The 21,440-nt window shown below is 39.4% G+C and overlaps 1 protein-coding gene across 12 annotated transcripts in view; it reads right to left on the reverse strand.

Annotated features, from left to right (window-relative positions):
• The window catches only part of ENOX1 (ecto-NOX disulfide-thiol exchanger 1), a 364,143-nt gene that overhangs the window by 20,145 nt on the left and 322,558 nt on the right, over positions 1–21,440 (reverse strand). For all 12 annotated transcript variants that reach the window (XM_077781387.1, XM_077781383.1, XM_077781384.1 and 9 more), the window contains 2 exons: positions 7,784–7,891; positions 3,166–3,222 (listed from right to left, as the gene is read on the reverse strand). In XM_077781387.1, the coding sequence (XP_077637513.1) occupies positions 3,166–3,222; positions 7,784–7,891 (165 nt within the window). The remainder of the gene's footprint in view (positions 1–3,165; positions 3,223–7,783; positions 7,892–21,440) is intronic.

Consider the following 21,440-nt stretch of genomic DNA (forward strand, 5'->3'; position numbering starts at 1 on the left):
CAAAATGGTCTCTACTTGAGCACAGCTCCCAAGCAAGATTATTTTTTCATGCTGCGAGTACTCAGGTCCCAAGAGTCTGGGAACATCCTTGAAGAGGATTATATCTGAAATTATGATTGTCCATTGGTCATTATTTTCACTTCAACTAAAACAGAGATGTGAATGAAATACCATTATATGCAGCAATGAAAAGGAAGTGAAAAGGGTCAGAGTAGAAGCAAGGACTGATCTCTTCCAAAGCACAGGACTGATGGAACTGAGCACTCAGCACACCACCTCTGGCAGGGCTGGTGTTGAAGTCTCTGTTAACACCAGGCCAGAATCTCAGGCTTTGTGTACTGCCTAAGCCCGACATCTGGCCTTTCCTGACACAGAGCACAGCTGGGAAATGTCAACAGCCATAACAAATATTACTGCATGTACCTGGCAAATCACTCATGAAACACTCTTATGACTCTCTACAGAACCTTGTAACATGGTTTTGCTTTGTGGAAATAACAGATGTACTGGCAATACACTAAAATTTTGGTCTACCCCACCCTCCGCAGATTTGTGTGTGAATGGACAAGCAGGGAATGTGACATTACAATTTTTCCAGCCTCTTAGTCAATTTAGTTAATTTTCCTGTTAAAACAAGAGAAAAAAAATGAAGGTCAATTTGTAGGTTGGGCACCTATAAATTACTTCAGGAGGGAAGTTTTTCTTTTTCCAAAGATGTCCAGATCCTTATCTCCTGAAAGGAATGGTCTCACATAATAAGTATGTAGAAGACCAGGACAGGTCTAAGTATATACATTTTCATCTGTATCTGCTTTTTCCATGTTTTATTTTAAATAACATCATTTTCTAATGTAAAAGATGATGCAGACTAGTGCAATCAGGAGAAATCCTGAGTGAAGAAAGTAATTGTTAAAGTTATAATATGGGCTTTCTTGATGTTTATGCACTGTGCCTGAAGTTTCTTCTGTCCTTTCTGGAAGCCTGATTTTCTGCAGAGTAAGTAATCTAAATATGCCACAGTGTGAAGAAAAGATTGTGTATTCAGTGTACAGGCATACATTGCCATTTTTACTTACAAATACCTGCCACTATTGCTCAGCATGTAGAGGTATTTAATTTGCTGAATTCAACTTGTCATGTGTAACAAATATGTCCTAATCCAATTATATGCATCAGAGTTCACTAAGAACCACGTAGGAGCCACCAAGCCTTCTTCTCTTTGATCATCCCTGATTTTCACAGTGGCCAGGGGCAAAACCCATGGAGTCTGCTGAGAATATATGTGGAGACAACCTGCAGGGCACAACACCTGAGTGCTACATATTTGATACAAATGACAATTGTTTAAAAGGCACTTCAGCTTCCATTTTACGAAGTTCATTATCGTAGCAAATGTTTTAACATCAGTTCGTTCCCTCTGTTTCTCTATTTCCATTTGTACTGCTGCGCTTTTTCTGATTTCATGGTGGTATTATTGTTGAATACATGGCTGCGACTGTGACTCAATAATTGTAACTATCTGGTTTCCCTCTTTGCTATTAATCTAGGTATTGACTTCTTTTCTTAAGAGTCATATATTGTTATGAGATCAGCAGGGAAAAAGACTCATGCAAAAGAGGGGCAGAAAATAGAGTTTCTGTCCTATGGAAAATTCAGGCATCTGAGAACTTGAAAAATTACAAACTGGATCAAAATATCACATTTTGAAAAATGTATTATTAACTAAAAATTTTAAAATATTTTGGTTAAGATATCTGGGAATGGTGCACCGAAACACTCTCTTTACACAACTGAAATGTTTCCTTTTAATGCTATTTCAACCTCCATATTATATAATTATAAAACTCTCAAGCACTTCTGTTTATCCAGTTACATATGAGCCAAAATGGTACAGCTTGAAGCTTTCAGGTCATTTCTCTTTAAAACGTTTCAATACCACAAAACATTATTTCATTCACATTTTGATGAGGAAGCAAGTTATTTTAGAGAGTTTATAAGACTTGCATGTAGATATTCCTTTAGGATTTCCTTTGGGAAACCTGCAATCAGCTATTGTACAATGTCCATTTTTCACCTAGCATATGTGAGTATTTCAAGATCATAATTGGTATGTATTTTTTGTTTGCAAACAAAATTTTTCAAAGGGGCAATGGGATGCTGTGCAGACAGACTGCAGCTGCAGATTTGTTGGAGCTATCAGACAATATTGAATGTTTCCTGTCCAAATGCTGAGAGCTACGAGGCTCTATCGACTTCACTGCGGAAACAGATCACAATGAATAAGATTTAGGAAAGGATTAAAGAAACGAGGACAACATTTCCTTATAAAAAAAGCAGTTCACAAAACTTGAGCCTTCCATTCAGGTTTAAAATAAACCTGTTTTCCTGACTGAGCCATTAGACAACACGTGGACTAAAATAGATGTTAAAATATATTAGTGTTTAAACTGTTGCTAGTTTACTTGGCCACGAGGAAGATAGAGTATATAATTAGTTTTAATATTCATATGTTTATGACAAAGACTGCACAGTTTGGATGACAAATATAGCATGAAACTTTCATTTTTTTTTCCTCTTTTCCCCTTATAGAAATTCCTGTTTTGATGGCAATCATTAAGAAAATAGTAGTAGCAAATTTTTTTTTTTTTTGGCAGCAGGTTTTAAAAAACACAATCTTAAGAGTCCTTTAATGTTTTGGAAAAAATAATGATTAAATGAATTAATTTAGTCTTCTGCTTCAAAATTATACACATATACAAACCACTTCACTCAGAACTGAAATACAGCCAGGCTGCAAGGTGGCAGCCACAGAGACAAATTGTGTAACTTTGTAGCTTGACTAATCCTGGACAGGACACTAAAGAAAAGCATTTCTTTTGCAGTTGTTTCCATGGCATCTTTAACACCCACATAGAGCAAGTAGGACACTGGTTGTTAAAGTCTCATCCAAATAAATCCTACAAAGTAAATTGCATGGAACCCAATTTATCTACCTTGAATGAAGTTTGCTGGGATTTGAACCTGTGGCTTCAAGGAAAAAAACTCAGTCACTTCAAACCTTATGTGCAAATCATTCAGCCATTCTATCAGCCTTAAGACATACACAGTAAATGTGAGACCATACACATACATGTACTAAATCTACACATAGACAGATGTACCTACATTTGCTTGAGATTCATCATGCCCATTGATTTCTGCTAATTCCTTGGCGCTTTTTAACTGCAAAGAGTGAAAAAAAAACAAAACAGAACAAAACAAGCACATTACTTGAGTATTTCACACAGTTATCTTTGATTTATTTGAAGGAGTGTTTTATAAAGCTTCCAATGAGAAAAACAGATGGAGCATATAATTCTAATGAGTTTTTGCTCAAACCATTTTGAAACTAACATACTTAAGGCTTGATAGGTTGGCATAAAGAAAAATAATAGGACTGGGTCATTATTTTTTAAATAATAAGATTAGAAAGTAGTTTCAAGGCATAAAAGGTACACAGATTTCTCTCTCAAGAATAATAAACAATTTAATTTCCCATTGTCGTTGCTATTAATTTAAACTTTACAATATTTGCAAGTTGCCTCTAGCTAAATAGTGTTTTGCCAGTGATTACTTTTGAATGATATATTTTGAGGTAAGATACAGAAGTACTACTATACATTGTCTTCCTGACCACGTACCTAAATAACTGACATGGCTCCTGGGTATGATGGAAAAGGAGGGGAAGTGAAGAACAGCTCTTCTATTTAACCAGTGTCAGGAAGAATTGAGGGGACACTGCAAATATATGACCTGAACAAAAACTTTTTTCTCCCTCTTGAATTAGCTTTTAGGGGAAAATTCAGGATTACATTGGGAATTGTAAAGATCACTCTCAGGAGATATAAGGAAAGTCCTAGCTCACATCTTGAGCCACAGTGAAATATGCTGTCACTCAGCCTGTGATTGAGCAAACAGAGCAAAGGGGAGACACTGCAGCTCTCCTGAGCCTATAAGCCGGGAGGTTTGTACATTTAAATGAAACTCATAGAATCATTTGCTCTTTATGTTAAGTTCTGAAAAGATATGCTTTTATTGTAATTTAATTCATAATAGATATCATGTGGAGGAGGGGGATGGAGGGAGAGAGAGGGATGTGGAACAATAAGCACAACTTTCCTCTGAATTCCTTCTTTTTTGCCAAAGAAAGTGGGTTTGATGTAACTGTTAATTCTACAGCTCTGGCTCTGATTGGCAACAGTTCTAAAATCCTGATGAAATGGAACACTAATATGTATTGATTAGTGTCTGACTCAGAAGTGTGGGTGGACTACAATCCTAGGGGTTTGGTTACCTCCATCATATTTTTGCTATGTGCAACAACAGCTGAACTGAGTGTGATTCAGCTCCCAGCTGTTCAGTTTCCAATCTGACACTTAAGGTAAGCAGGCTATGGTCTGTTTGTACCTTATTATTCAGGTCTGCCTGAACTGCACCAGCTCAGGAACTGCTGCTCAAGCCACTGCACCAGTCTTATGGAGAGGGAAGAGGGCCTGATAAAGTAGTACAAAGGATATCTGGGGACAGCGAAATCATCAGGTCTCCTGGTTTAATTCACTGAAGCTCATCTTTCAAAAGCCTCAAGAAGTCTGCAATTTATACTGACAGCAGGGTGGTGCATTTCCAATGAATGCAACGTATTTTCCCTACTCTGAAAAAATAACCATCCTGTGAAACACTTCACTGTGAGGATAGCTGGTAGGAATGAGCTGAGATGGCCACTGCTAGACAAGCACCAGAATTAAGTATTTATGCATCGCAGTGTGACCAGAAGAGCTGCTTCCTGATTCTGCCAATTCTTCCTTATAGAAATTCACCCATCATGAGCAGTCCTGTTGGGTTCAGCTGAGTTACTCATCTGAATGGTCAGAAGAACATGCTTCGTTTTGTAAAACTGTTCTGTGTGCTGATGCAAGCGCCCTGAGTGCTCAAATAATGCAGTTCAGTGCTTACGCTTTGCCTTTCCTTTTCTAGGTTGATAAAGTGCTCTCACCCCTAGGTGACTGTGGTTCACTGGCAAAGTGCTCTTCTGTGACATGCCACATCCCCATCAGCCACACCTGGGTTTGATGGGAGACCGGGCTCAGCCTACAGCCCATTCTTGCAGGCTTTCGCCCTGCCCTGGCTTTACTTCAGCAGTTGATATAACACAGAGAGGATGCTTGAGCCTCTCCATCTCTTTTATTGCACACCTTGCTCTGAAAAGCATGCCAGAGTTTAGGCAAGAAGAAGGTGCTTACATTCATGCCAAGACTAGGACCTCTGCAGTGGAGATAATGGTGGAAAACTTAAGTGTAGAAACTGTACAGCTGCATTCCCACAAGTTGAAGGAGTGAAGTCCCTTTTTGTACAATATTCTTTTTTTCTGAGTTATTATTTAAATTATATTCTTCTCTCACATGTTAAATAGAGAAATGCTGGAGTAGGAAGCTCAGAAAAATGTACCATATTGGAAAAACAGGACTTGCCTTGCCCCCTACTCTGACTCCAGGGTAAGTCAGGGGCAAGTGCAGAGCGTGCTGAGGCAACACACATAGCTAGTGCCAGCAACAACCAGGGGCCTGCCTGGAAGGAGAAGGGATGAGGAATCATAAGTATCTGATAAATCCAATGCTGTGCTGATTCAAACCAATGGACATGAATGTCTCAGACAACCAGAGCCGACAGCCATGTGCCAGATGTGATTCAGAAGCATTTTGGCTACAGCAATGCAATACGGTGCATCAGCAAGTGGGACTTCTCCCAGCAGGACGTCCCAGCCTGGATGTGGCTGGGAGCATGAAGCAGCCATGCCCGGATGGAGCTGCACCTCCCCATGCAAACATGCCCTGAGTGAGACAGGGCAGGATCCCTGTGCCAACTTGGGTTGAAAAGGCAGCTTTTAGCAAACTTATCACAAAACCAAACCATAAAGTCAAGGCAGGAGTCCTGTGCTATTTATTTTTGAAAGAAATGCTCTATTTACTTGGCTTGGCTGGATGATTTTGAATACCCATTGTGGATAAAACACACAGATAAGCTTGGTGCTTGTAAAGGAAAGCTGTGAGTCTTGGCAAGTGGAGGTCATTACTGCTAGGGCTGCTGCTGTTCTGGAAACTTTTGGAACTCATTCAGGGTTCTTGGAGGAGCATACTGGCTGCCTAGCACTCTTCAGGAATTCTGGCTACTTACAGTCTTGGCCTCAGGCATGTTTCAGAGCTAATTCTCAAGAGAAATGCAGATCTAGCCTGCCTTTCTTCCAGCTACTGTTTTGCCTGTCTGCCTAGCATGAGTGCACATTTGATTCGCAATTAGCAACAGTCTGCAGAGATTCAGAAGTCTGCCCTGGTGGTCCCTACTGGGCCTCATATTGCAAGATCTTCCTACATGCTTCTGCAGCATATAATTGCTACAAAGATATAAAATAACTTTGTGCAATTTCTGCTTTTCTTCTTTTTTTTTCTAAAGCACCTTATAATGCTATACCTTAAAGGTCATGTGAAAACGGAAATGAGATGCAATTAACTCAAGAGACCTGGTGGAATCTGTGTTTATAAAGATTCTGTCCTTACCAAATCCATCCTTCCTCATGGCATTTTCTGTATTACAGTCTTGCCTCAGCTTTCATTTAGGTGTGACCCTAAGTGCTAAGAGCATAAAAGCTTCGAGAATATACATCACTAGTTTGTAGAATGTATTTGTCATCAGATATATGTTAAATGTTCAACAGTGTCCCAGCTTTCATAATGAACACAAAAGAAATCAGAAATAAACACAATTTACTTTTCCTAATGTGTACATGAAATGTATACATCTGTCTGCAGACATATTCAGACATACATGATGAAAAATCTTGAACATTAGAATCATCATTTTGAATCTGTCACCTAAGCAATTCAGATGCCCCAGACCATAAACTGCTAATACTTAATCAAGCTATCAATTATTTTAGCTAAAAGTTTAAATAGAAAGGGTTGAATTAAGGTCTCAAAGCAGAGACTGTGCTTGTGCAGCACAGGTGAAGATTTTCAATTTCAGTGTGTCTAAGCCACATGGTCTATAAAGAAAACACATATTTGTGCACACTATACTTGCACACAATGCACTGTTTCTTCTCTAGATTCACAGATTTAGGGCCACACTTGCTTTTTGCTGTGTAGCTATCCATCTTACCATCCTTTATAAAACAATACTGTCAAATATACTTCTCTTTATCATAGTACACCTTAGTATCAATGAAGGTGGGATAATTAGATTTACAGAGATTTGATTTTCACTGCTTAAATAAGTGCATTGAAAATTACTTTTTTAATGCCATTGTGAAAGTTTTTTATGTACTCATACTTGTGTGAATTACATAGGAGATGCCAAAATGGTTTTTTTTTCAATACTATTCTTAAAAGAAAGAGCTGTTTTGGCTCAGCTATACTTAACTCCACCAATATTTTTTTAAATTCAGAGCAAAACCACTTATCACTGATATCTATGTAGAATACATAAGAGGAAATACTACTCAAAACATAAAATCCAATATTGGATAGTATAAAGTAAGGGCCCCTTTTCACTTTGTTTTCTCAAACTCTGTTAGCCTAATCAGAGCAGACAGATGGGACACATAAGGTTAGGTCTTGCTCACAACATATTCTGTGGTCAGACTCCTAGAGATTTTGGAGATGAAGCCATGAGACTTTCAGAGCTAATGGTTTCGCCTTTCTTCCCCTTAGTGTGCCTAAGCCGGCAGTTTTCTCCTGCCAGAATCACTCACCTGTTCCTGCAGGACTTTAAGCATTGCTTGTGTATGAGTTTGCTCTTCCTTTGCTTGCTCCAGTTCAGATTTTTTGTTATTTAATTCTTCCTGTATGCTCAGCAATTGCTGCACAAACAAAAGAAGTTTCTGGTTAGCCTCTTCTGGATTCAAAGCAGTTTAAAATCCCCAGTTTGACAAATCCTCATTTCAAACAATGTTTTGCAGTCTGCTCCTACATTTATTATTGTTGCATAATCTCCTATGTCTAAATGGACCAGAGGTAAATTGTTTTCATCTGCATCTCCTTTTGCGGCAGTGCACCACAAGTAATGCATCTGTTAATGTGCATTAAGCGATTTGTTACATTAAAGCAGAAACTCCTGGTACAGTATGTCACCCACAGAGTGACTGTCACATTCATCTGAACCAAAATCTTATTGGTAGAAGTATACGTGGTGGTTTTAATAAGACTGGGGTAAACACTATGGTACATAAATAATTTAAAAGCACAGCCCTTTAATATAATTAGTCATTGGCCCACAGCCATTTTCATTCTATGCAAAGCAATATTCTGGAAAGCTTTCAGACTGACTTGCTAAGAAGACAAAAGCTTTCCTTTTTTTAAAATATTTTTTGTCTTGTGCTATTTTATTAGATCAGCAAGACTGATGCCCTACAATCAATATATCAGCCAGGAAGACTGCTGATCTACTGTCAAAACAAAAAGCTATGACCAAAATCTATTTTTATGAAGAGAATTCTGGGATGAAGGAGCATATTTGAAAGCCCACGTCCCCTGGTCTTGGCTAGCTTTAGATTCTCCATAGATTTATTGTGACTGTCAAGAGCAGGTCAGTACATTTAATTAATTCTGAAATACTTATATGTTTTTGCATTGATTTGAAGAATGTTAGACAGTGATGAAGAGCAAGAGCAAACAGGTCAAGAAAAGAGTTCTTGCATTTTCTCTTAGTGAATAGGAAAGCAAACTATGATTTTCTGGGGCAACATATTGCTTGTTAGCACACTCCATTTAAAGGACTAATTGAACTACTAATTGCTTTACTAACACGCGTTTCTGATTTAACCATGTACCTACATCTAAAGCTTAGTTTATGGCTGTGCTTAGGGCTGGTGGCTGACTCAAACTGATGATGCAGGTGTTCAGCCCCTTGGTAAGTTACAGACAGCAAACCTAGAAAAAGTCTTGGCCTTGTTCCACTGCACTGGAAGTCCCAGGCATCAAAGGACATGGTGTCAGCATTGTTTTCAGAGTGACTTGGAAACAGATGACATTTCAGGGACTGGTGGAGTTATTGGTAGTGTGTTTCTGTTGTAAGTGAACATCAGTATGATGGATTAATTCAGCCACTGAAGTAAAAATACACATGGGTATATGTCTGATTATATCTTACACACTCTACAGTCCAGTGGAGTTGGTTAGCTTTTTGATGGATCATGCTGCCTGGACTGTTCCCTGGGAGCCTTCAAGAGACATTCTGGTATGTTTTCACTCTACCACAGCACAAGATCATTTTGAATCTCTAGATTTTTCTATGAAATAAATATGTGTCTTCCACTGAGGCTCATACTCAACCAACTTTTGTGTGGGGAACTCTGCTTTGGCATTTCTCAAACAGGGATGTGTTCACCTTGCCTGTTGGATACTACTTCCCACATTTTTAGAAGATGTGCTGGATTTGTGTACATTGCCATAGGTCACACACTGATATCTATGCAGGTTCCCATGCAGAAGGGTCCATCTAGTCACTCCATGTAAACTGAAGCTATAACATACCTTTAAGGTTCACCTTTGCAGCTGCAACCTGTTTGACCTCACACACCTGAACATATAATGAGAAAGGAGTCTTTGCCCCCATTTCAGAGTCTTCTCTGAGCAGTGATGTCTCACCAGTGTGGCCAGACTCCACCTTCATCCTGGTTGCGAGAATTTTACTCCAGCTCTGGGAAAAACCCTACAGGCCATCCTTTTGAACAACATAAAATCACATCTGGAAGATCCCAAATGAGTTTTCATTTCATCTTGCCCCTGAATAATCTTTCACTAGTGAATAACTGAACTTAAACCTCCTCTATCACACCCACCCCCTCCCCATGGTTCTTCCATGGCCACATTTCACTTATTGCAATCAGCTCACAAACTTCCACTGTTTTGTTTTCACATCTCCAACTGTGATCTCCCACTGTGATTTAGTCTAATTATATATCTCTTCTTTTGACCCTGACTTTTTTTGTTTTGTGTTTAAGGCAATTTTTCCAAAACTGTCTGAGCATGGGAGGAATTGGTGTGGAAGACACTGAGAGCACGCGAGAGAGGGAGATGTGATGCTCTACATCTTTGTACTTGGCTCTGGACCAACAAGGAACAGGATTCCCAGGAAAATATCCAACATTCTCAGTTTCCCTGGGGTAATAGAGTGTGCATTCTTATTGGAGTATGAGCTACAAAATGCTTGATATGAGATAAAACCTTCTAGCAGTCTTAGTGGTTTAACTGTCAACTATTGAAGGTTTACTGCGTGTGCATAGGCTTCAAAGACAGTAAATGTGTCCTATTTTCACAGGGATGGAAAGCAGAGAAACTGTAACTAAGATATCCTATTCCCAGTCATACATAGGGTTTTTCATTCACAGGACTGGGACCTTCCCATTCAACCTCCAGAGATGTCAAAATTATTTAAAATGTTGAGTCATCCCTTGGGGGTTTAACTTTCTTTTTCTCTCCCTCATATTTATCTCTAAAAGCTGCAGAACCTGCTAATTTTGCATAGGTCAGGTTTGCATATTTCTTTTTCCTGAGTGGTTGATGCTGAAACCAACAAGTTGTAACAAGGAGTTATACCTGCCAAACAGCGTATTTTTCTCCTTTACTCTTATTTTGGAAAATAAATAAATAAATGTGACTGAAAAAATATCAGCCTAAGACAGATGAACAGCCTGAAAATTTTCAGCACAAACACGTGATGTTTGGCAAAGTTAGAAGCAAATGGGAAAAGGATCTTACATTGGCAGAAATGAGACAAGTTTCATAACAGGGACTGCTGTCACATCTGCTTATAAACAGACAGGTTTTCCATAAAGATTATAATGAATGATGCCAAGATTCAGGTATTAATTATTCAGAATTACTTTGTTTTTCATACATAAATCTACTTATTAAAAATTGATCCTACAGATATTTCTTTTGCCCTTCAAATTTCTTGCAACTATATACCATAGTCAATCAAAATAAAAAAATAACCTTGGTTTCAATAGTTATGCTGTCTGATACTGTTCCACCTACTTTGCCATCTCACATAGCCTTTCTGCCAGAGCTTCCCTCTGTAAGTAATTAACCTACTACTCCAATGGACATCACAGCTATACAAGTGTCTGTTCTTTCCATATTGTCTCACATCTCTGGCCATTCCCTTTAAGCCCTGATGTTCCCAGATTTGTGACACAGAATTCAGACAGAAGTCCCCCAGTTTTATCAGGCAAAGAACTGATTTCATGGCTATACAGCCAGGAAATATCTGGCTCATACTTCTAATTTATTCCATGTCCCCAGTGTGCAATTCTTTGGGTCTGTGAGGGTGCCCTGCATGTTATGAAAGTGTCTTTTCCCTGAACCAAAATGCAAGTGTCAGGAAGCGGAAAAAAGCACATCACATTGCTCATCACAGCTCTGGTGATCCTGAAGAGAGGCACCTGCAGAGCTCCAGCAGCCTGGAAGCTCAGCTGGTCTACATGCAACCAAAAGCGTTTGTCTCCACGGCTGCCAGCTTGACCCTAGGAGATGGAGCTGTGTAGTAGGACCAGATCAAACTGGCAGACATCACTAATATCCTCTTACTGGTATTTCCAGAGAAGAGATGGGAAAGACAGACAGAATTAACCTCCTGGTTGCCTGTCCAGAGATCAATCAATTCATTTTAGACCTCCCCAAAAAATGTAAGACATTGCTGCCAGTGGCAATTCTGGTCTGCATAGAAATGGTAGATATCACTATTCCTTCTTTCATGAGGACCAAATCCTCCCTGTACATAATAAGCGGGTTGCTAATTTCATTATGTGGGGCAAAACAGGATGTGTTTTTTTATTTTGATTTTTTTCCCCACATTCCCACTCCAACGCTGAATCCCTGCTAGAGACATTTCAGTACCACCCATATTGCATAGATCTCAAAAGTGCAGACAGAAAATTACCATCTTAAGCCAGTCTTCACAGCTTCTGAAACATTAAATATAGATGGCATTATTGAAGCCAGCTGAATTACTCAGGCTGTGTACAATGCAGTGCCAGTGTGGCCAAGAATGCTAACAACTGAGCAGCACACACTACCTCAGAATATATGAGAAGTCCTAAATGGAAAGTAATAGCTTGCTGTTGTGTAGCACTGTGCAGCCATGAAATACTCCTTCTCTTTCCTTTCCTCCTCCTTGCCCACAGCTCTTCATTGCTCCCCAAAAGGCAACGTGGATTTGAATACAAAATATGGAAATACCTAGAAGTGTGGTCTCATCCCAAGCCTAGTTGGACAAACAAGGATCCCATAAGGAAAGCATGATTTCCAGCATGAAACCAATAACTTTGCATGCAAAGAAAAGGGAGGCAGATGAGAAGCGACCACAGGGCCTGAGGCTGTACTTAGGATGCTGTAAGGCTGACAGAATAATGAAAAATGAAAACCAACATTTGCCACAAGTTTAGCAGTTATACTGCTGAATGGTCCTGCCCCTGCTATTTTGTTTATGATTTTCTCTACAGCTGCTTGAAATTAGAGATCTTAAAGAAAGGGCAATAAGGAGGAGCAGACAAAAGAACACCTCTGGAGTGGGAGTGCTGATGTTGATCACAGATTGTGCAGGCAGTTTCAGCAAACCCAGCCTGTTCAGCCACATGAAGGAGGCTCAGACTCTCTCATTTATGGAGTGGCTGCAGAATGTCCAGAAATGATCTCTGTTAAAGGTCTCTGAAATCAGTGTATCAGTCAAACAGAGATGCTCTTACACAGCTTAACTGAGCCAACTCAGTTGAATGGTCATCTTCAACACCCAGTGAACTCAGGCAAACTGTATTCTCCTGCCCATATAATGTGTAGGAGAAACATACTTGTATTACTCTCCACTTACTATCTGTAGGAAATATATCCCTATACAGGAAAAATAGATTCATTAGGTGCCTAAAAAAAAGGTGGAACTTATGTGTCTCAGATAGGCAGGCTGTATCCCAATCAATGCTATTTTTTTCAGTCCAAAAGAAACTAAGGCATACATCTAAAACAGTAACCATGGAAAGCAGAACTCACTTGTGCAAAAGTGCAATACTTTTCCTGAAACTACACAAGAATCAGAGATCTGAAAAGTATGAAACCACAGGCATTCAAATGATTGCAGAGCTCACCTAAAAATTAAAGCACTCACATATGATAGCAATTTCTGATGTTTTAATATATTTTTTCTTTTTTTTCCAAGTAAAACCTTGTTCCATCTTTTCTAACTTCATCTTATAGACAGAAAAAGAAGTGAAGAGTCTGTGAAATGTAAAATGGCAAAAATTGCAAGGAAATGAATGTTTTGAAATTTCTAGGAGCTGTTCACAAATATAGAGGGGAAGGATGGTAAATGTTTCCTTTCATAACCTTCCTTAGGTAGGAAGAAAAGAAAAAATGAATTCAAATTAAATCAACCATTTGCAAAATAAAAAACACAAATCCCTATCCCAGTACTCCCATGGATTGTCTGGAAGAGTGTCTTTCTCTTTTTGCAAGACAGACAAGATTTCATATCACAAATGGCCAGCACATGGCAGGCTTGAATAATGAGAAAGTGACTTCCCAGCTGAGCAAATATGCATTAGTAACAAGACGCTGATGAGGCCTGACAAATCACCAAGGAAACAGGAGAATGTGAAAGACAAGTCAAAGAAGCTTTAGAAATGAGCCCTCAAGGAAGTTAGCCATGTTGCAGCAAGGCATTATTAAAATAAAGAGTATGGCTGTGAGTTCGGATTTTTTAAGGGATTAAAAAGAAACACACTGTAATAGTGCAATGTTTCTCATCCCTGCCAGCTCCCAGGGACTGGCTGTGTCCCTGGCTGTATGGATGACATTATCTGGATGGATCATGGGGTTTCCAGTGATGAGAGCTGGTAAAGAGGTACATGTGGATGAACAGCCCAGCTCCTGCTTGATGGGCATTCACCTGCACAGTGAGTTTTCCTGGCTCTCTGGCCAGAGGCAAAGACCATGCTGGACATGTTTGCTCTGCAGGTCAACCACTTCTGAGGGGGCGAGGAGCTGGACACACACCTGGTGGGGGAATGTGTGTGGTGGCACTAAAGAACAAATCCGTCCACCTTCTTCCTTAGGGATGTATTTGCCATGCTTCCCTTCCCCTGCTATTAGACTCCAGAGGTCCTACAGCTCTACAGTGCTCAGAGTAGTTGCAGGCAGGCATGTATTCTAAGAAATAAACCAAAATAGAAAACAGACACATGGACACAGACACACTGAAACTACCTAGAGGGAGGGTTACAGAGAAGGTGGAGTCAGGCTTTTCTTGAGTAAGGGTTAAGGACAAATAGCAAGAAACATTTTTAGTACACAGCAAGAAAATATTCCACAGTGGAGATGCCCAACCTCTTGAGCAAGGCCTTAGGGAAGCTGAGCTGTACTGAGACCATAGTTGGACAACTGAGATGACTCCAGAGATGCCCCTGTTTTGAGAGAGGTGTACCTGACCTTCAGATGTACCTTCTGACTTCAGTTTTTATAGGATTCTAGAGAATATCTGATAGATAGCAGAAAATTAGCTCTCAGGTTTTTTTTTTTTTTTTTTTTTTTTTTTTTTTTTTTTTTTTTTTTTTTTTTTTTTTTTTTTCTGTGAGGCTTAGCAATTCAGCCACACCAGCTACAAGAGGCATTGTTAAGGGCTGGGCAGCAGAAGAAAGGAGGACATGGGTGATGCAATGAACAGTTTAAGAGACAGTCTACAGCTTTCCTCTGCCAAGTAAATTTCAAGTATATCTCTTACTCATCAAGATGGACAAGTTGTCTTCAGTCTGGACTTTTGCAGCAAATGAAGAAAAGAAAAGATTCCTTAGGAATCTTACAGAATGAATAATTTGTCTCAGAATTTAAATATACTAATAAGACACTTAGCTCTATAGCATCAGGGATCCATCTTTGGGATCTGGGTTTCACAGCAAATTATGCAATATCCTTTATTTTAGTGGTAGCTTGTGAGGGGGAGAAGCCTGACAAAAGCCCACTGAACCTCATCAATAAAGCTCCCTCCTTTCTTTGCTAAATGAGGTGATCGGGATATCACATAGCCCTTGACTTCAGTGACAGCAGCTGAGTAGATCCTGATCCCAATCAGAGAAAGTGGGCTGATCCCAAATGAGCATCATGTTCCCCCCACCCTCATATCTGTCCTACAAGGCAACAAGTTGGCACCTTGCATGATGCACAAAGGAAGACATGATCATCTAGTCATAATAACATCATCTTCTCCAGCCTTTCACCTGTACTGTCCATTGTGGATAGCTCCTCACCAGCTAATGACACTTGGGCAGTATAATCCCATCTCTTCTTTCATGCGACTGAAAATGAGCATGATAGAGCATGCCTTTTCTCAACAAACCAAAGTAGATATTTTAGATTTTGATTTCCTGTTCAAGAAAAAATATTTTATTTATTTTGATGGGGAATAAAAATTTAATTAGAAGAACAATATTATGGAAGAGAATCAATTTACCCAGTGTAATTTCCACTGAAACACAATTCCTAGTAATGGAAACAGAGTTCTTAGCACTGATAGCATCAAACACAATTGGAAATTCTAATCAGCAAGCCAATGCTAGTATTTAGGATCTTTTAAAAAAATCATGTAAGATCACTGGACTGGAAAACTTGTAAGATTTGTCCTTTACCACTACTAGACTACACAACTATGCTAATGAAGACATTAGTTGATTTATTTAATATTGTAAATAAAACGTGTGCACCCAATTATTTCTCTATGAAGGGTTTATTCTTACTGTCAATCTCAGTCTAGCTTTACCAGCACTAGCAGGAAAAAAGATGCTACTCTTCTCCATTTTACCACTAGAACAGCTGTTGGGAATATGGTGCCTAAAGTATCTGTGGGACCTTATTTACACTCCCCTAATATTATTAAAGTGGTGGTTGCAGAAGTGGGAAATCAAACACTACTTTCAATAAAGGAAGGTTGTTAAACAGAGAAGAGAAGCCATTTGGCTTGTCTGAGATGTGGTAAATAAATAGCACTTAATTGGCAGCTGCTCCTTTTTTTTTTTTTTAATATAAGCAAAAGACTGTTTTCTGGTAGTTTAAGCATGAATTGGACTGTACAGAGCCCCGAAAAGCACAAGTGAACTAAGACAACACTTATGGGAACAAAAGGCTACAAATCTCCTCTGCACTTAGACGATATTAATAAATATAGCCATAACATGCTCCATCTATTCAAAAATGATCTTAATTTCAGTACTAAACTGCTACTAGAACCTGCATATTTAAAGGTATATCATTGTTATAATGGTCATGCCACTTACACAGCACCAGATTCAGCAATTTTCAGCCACCAGCATCTGTGTCTGTGGCTTCTGACATTTCAGAACATTTGTATGTGACAGAAATGAATGGCTGTGACACTTAACAACACGTGTGAAGGATCTGAGACCTGCAGACCTCAATGCCAGCTGAGGCTTATTGAACTGAATAGGTGGTAGATTGGTTAAAAGATTGATGAGGAAAAAAAGCCTCATGATGCCCTGCCCTACTGTCTGTTGCAACCTCCTGCACAGAAATGTTCTTTTTGTCCCTGCTCCCACTGAAAGAGTGTGGACCATGAGAATATTCAGTTCTACTAGTGTATGAGAAAAAGCTGTGAAAAAAAGGGAAGGAAAGACCTGAGAAGCACCATCTTTGTTTGTAGAAAAAACTGCTAGCTCCATTTGAAAATTGATTGGCTCTGCTCTAATGGCTGGGAATGGTAGAAATCCAATTAATTTCAAAGGCAGCATAGTGAGCTCAACACTAGTTAACTTTGGATTTTCTACTCAGAAGAGTTACTATATTTTACAGGTACATGGTCTTGCTGAAAAAGCTGATAGATGCCTCTTGTGACACCTCAGTTAGATTAAAGGGTTGTAATCTGTCTCCCAGTGATGGTACTGTGGAAAATGTGTGCTCCCCATCGTCTGCATCACCAAAGACGTACTGTGACCACCCTCCTTTGAGGGAGCAATGAGTGTAAAGAGGGAGCTGCACTGCACTCCAACACAAAATCCAACCTCAAAACCACAAACCTCCCAACCACAAAAGTGAGACAGACAAAACAGTCCTACTCTGCATGAACACTGAACAAACCTCCCAACCACAAAAGTGAGACAGACAAACAGTCCTACCCTGCATGAACACTGAAATCTTGAAATGAGGTGTAGAGCTTGATATTAGGAAAACTGGTTTGTCATGAAAAAGGTTTGTCATGCTTTGAACAGGCTGTCCAGGGAAGTGGTGGAGTCACCATCCCTGGAGGTATGTAAAAGATGTGTAGATGATGTGCTTAGGGACATGGGACATGGGCTTAGTGGTGGACTGGGCAATACTGGGTTAATTGTTGGATTTGATTATCTTACAGGTCCTTTATCACCTAAATGATTCTGTGATTTTATGATTGCTATTCATCTGGCATTTATCAGAGCTCTTTAAAAAGGTGTATCAGTCTCAGATGCACATGCTATTTATTTTACATGTTAAATGGTTAGTAAACTGCAAAAGAAAGTCCTCAGTAGGTATGAAATGTCAGGAGCAATGTGGCCTTTGCAGAAAGAGCTTGAGCTGCATATTGAACAGCAAGGACAGGAAGGTATTGAACAGGTGATGATTAACTGTGTACTCTCTGCCTGCGGCACCAAATGGGAAAGGGTCTCTGAGGTATACAAAGCAAAATGCACAGGCAGAGGTTCTGGCAGCTCCTGACGTCTGAGTGTTCAGGCTCATAATCTGCATTGCAATTCACATTAAATTGGTATTATCAGGGGAGAAAAAGAAGAGAAGACAAAAGTGGACTCTTATCACACTGCATCAGAGTGACACCCGTGTGGTTCATCAGCAGGGCCAGGTTATGTTCAGTCTCCTGCTGAGACATGCTGAGCTGAGTTGGTGGCACTCACAGCAGTGTGTCAGCCTTTATGCCAGCCCTGCACCCACCACACACGACTGTTCCCTTTGTTCTGGCTTTCCAGCGTGAGCACTAATTTTAAGAGAGGCACAGCGGCGCATCCCCTGCTGCTGCAATAACCCCGTGGCTGGGCTTTAATGCATCCCTGCCAGCAAAGGGGAGCCTGTGCTGTCATTGTGTATTAGAAGTATGATTCCAAGCCCAACCAGTGATTCAGACCAATTAGAGGATGGGGGCAATGAGTTGCCTCTTAAATATTTGTATCAGACACACCCCAGCGTGTGCAACAGCAGAACTGTAGGCACTTGTATACATTTCCTGGACATAACATAGATAGGAGCACAGTTTAAATAGGAATTTGTGGATGACACCCTTGCCTGCAGGAGATACATTCAGGCCATCACATTCAGCTTGGGGAGTTATGAGAGGAAAGAACATTATCTTGCATTTACATGATGCAGTGAAGCACCATACAGAATTACCAGCCTATTGGCAAATGTAGCAGTTTAGAAATTAGCACAGCTACACAAGCATGGCCCCATACCTTGGCCAGTTAAGCCTAACAAAAAAGGTAGAGCTAACTCGTTAAATTAGAGTCATGGTAAAGAACATGTGCTCTGTAGACTCAGGACTAACTTGAGGCTTAAAACATTGCATTGATTGCTGTGCTGTGGAAGTGGTTCATGAACAATACTGGATGGCCAGTAAAAATCTAAATTTTACTTGAACACATGCTAATGAGTGTCATCTCCTATGTGGAAAAATGACATTTTTTCAAAGGCTTGCATACACTATCAGTTTCAGACAGATTATATAAAGGATCTGGAAATTATATCATTAATTCACTAGAGACTCACTGTCAAATTCTGAGCCTTTGTTTCAAAGCATAAAGGTGGCAAGTGCATTTCTTCAAGAATTATATTTGATGGACAAGATACAATAAAAGTGTATTTTCCATGCTTTATTCTTAGAATGGCTGAAAGATTTTGCTGAGGATTTTTTCAAAAGAATTCTGCTTGCTATTCCACATGTAATATGCTAAAATTAAATGGTTAAAATTCGGAGAAATTGTATACCAACTGAAAATTGTAGCTTATAATTTCAACCATTAAGCAACACTACTAGGTGATATTTTCTCCACAACCTATAGTCATGTATCTGATGAAACATTTCAGACAGAGAGGCAAGATTTAAAAAAATTCTTATAACTGTGCTGTGAAGTGTTGCAAAAATAGTTACAACTAAAACATCCTTTCTTGTGATCACAGACTTTTTTCAGAGCATACCAAACACTGCTGGAAAAAGAACCATTCAAAGAGTGATCTTCTTGGTATGTGAATTCTCTTATAGAAATAAAGTGATGGCAATACCACCTATGCAGCAGTGACAAGTTAATTCAATTTCCATCTCAAAATCAGGTAAAGTGTATCTCATTTGTTACCATGGATACAAGACATTATTTCCATTTGTTTGAGATCTCACAGTGGGTATGAAATTAAACTGTGACACAGTTTTATGGAGGAAGTTGACTAAAACCCCATAAGTTCAATGTCATTAGTCCAAAGGATTTTCTTTTTTCAGACACAGCAAATAAGGAGGTTGCTACTACTGCCCATAAGGTACACTTCATAAGCAAACATCTGTGTGGTTTTCCTGATGCTACTTTAGATTAGTGAGAGTGATGGAAGAGAAAATAAACATTCATTTCATCAGTCCTGCAAACACAGGGAAGAATACTGAAAAACATCCAGATGGTAGAAGTACATTATAAATACATCGGTGTTGTGTTATTTGCTACTGTTTGGCACCAAATATGTTTACAAAAAATGTCTTGATGCTGAAAATGCATCCAATTTTTCTCAGATAAATCTGCTTTTCAGGCTGCAGCTCAAATCACTTGTTATTTAGTTTTCAGAGTTAGAAGAAGTGTATGAAAGAGTAGGGGAGAATGAGGAGAAAAGAAGAAGGAGAAATATGTTTTTCAATGCTGACATATATGAAGGGTTCAGGAATTCAGTGGCATTCAGTTTACCTTGTCTGAAATTAATTTTAATATATACAAAAGGATAAAAGGGAATACAGGTCTTCTTGTTAAATTATTTATACTCAAGTCCTGGATATATATTTAATATTTCATAGTGAGACTGATTTCCATAGATGCTGAGCACCTGCTACACTGACGGATTTCAGCTAAGGTTGTCATCTCCCAACATTTACAGAACCAAGCTGAGATAAAGCTGAGTCTACCTAAATCAAGGGTTTATTTGTACATATTCATGCATTAAATGCATGAAAATCACAAAGGTTATGGGATGTCATGACTGTGGCTAATTACTGAAATCCAAAACCATCATCCAGCTGCTTAACTGACTGATAATTTCCCACCAAATATTCCGAACTTCACCTCCCGTGCTTCTGTGTTGCTGCTCTCCTCAGCATATTGTCAGACTGGATTATCTGCAGAGTCTTCTCCAGCTCCTTGGGCCATCTCTAATTATATCCCACTGGGACCAAGTAGGTCTGACCCTGAGATGGCAAACTAGAAAAATTGAGATCCTCACAGCAAAACTGTCACGGACACAGAAACACTCAGAGGAATAGGGACTGTAGTGTCCACGGCCAGCTGAACAGAGAAATAAGTCAGTAACTCTGTGTTATTGATTTGCATTATTAACATTTGCTTGAAGTTCAATAAAAATCTATTTATATTCTACAGACTTGATTATACTTCATCTAGGCCCCTGACAGAAAATTATAATAATGCCAAATGGGTGCTAGGGCTCCAGAATTTTTATTTAGTAGTATTTTATGCCTCCTTTTCACTAATTTTAATGGAGAATTAGCATCAGGATTAAATACAGCACAATTTTTACATATGGTGTTAAATTTATTAAAACCAGTGATATTTAAGTAACCATTTATATAAGGCTAAGATCATGAACAGACCTCAAGCTTACCTAAAGTATACAGAAACCTTAAGTATTTCTGAGTAATGACTTAATTCTGAAGTCTGGGAAAGATTTCATTCCTGAATTATCAATTACTTTGTAAAAATTTGCAGGCTTAAAGGGGCTTGTGTTGATATCAATACATGTGTATGGTTGCCCTCTGCTCTGCTATTGGGTGTTAGCTGGGATTTGCAGACTTGTTGGATTTGATGGGCACCAGGACAGCCATGCAACTCCTAGGCCAACAGGGCAGCTCATGTGTAAATTAATATCTCCTGGGTTTTGCCAAACAAAAGCAGCCTAGTACAGTCTGGAAGTGGAACCTGTCCCCTTCTGGAATCTAATAACCAGGGGTGACAGAGGAGTGCGTGCGACACTGCAGAGAAGGAAGGAAAATGAACCTCCGCAGTGCCAGGCTGAGAAGCTCCACTCCAGCTGGGAGCACCGCCCAGCGCTGTGGTGAGCCACTGCCCTTGTGTCCTGTCACAAACCAGCTGAACACAAGTGCCTGGG

Source organism: Lonchura striata, chromosome 2 (assembly GCF_046129695.1).
Source record: "Lonchura striata isolate bLonStr1 chromosome 2, bLonStr1.mat, whole genome shotgun sequence".
Taxonomy (NCBI): Eukaryota; Metazoa; Chordata; class Aves; order Passeriformes; family Estrildidae; genus Lonchura; species Lonchura striata.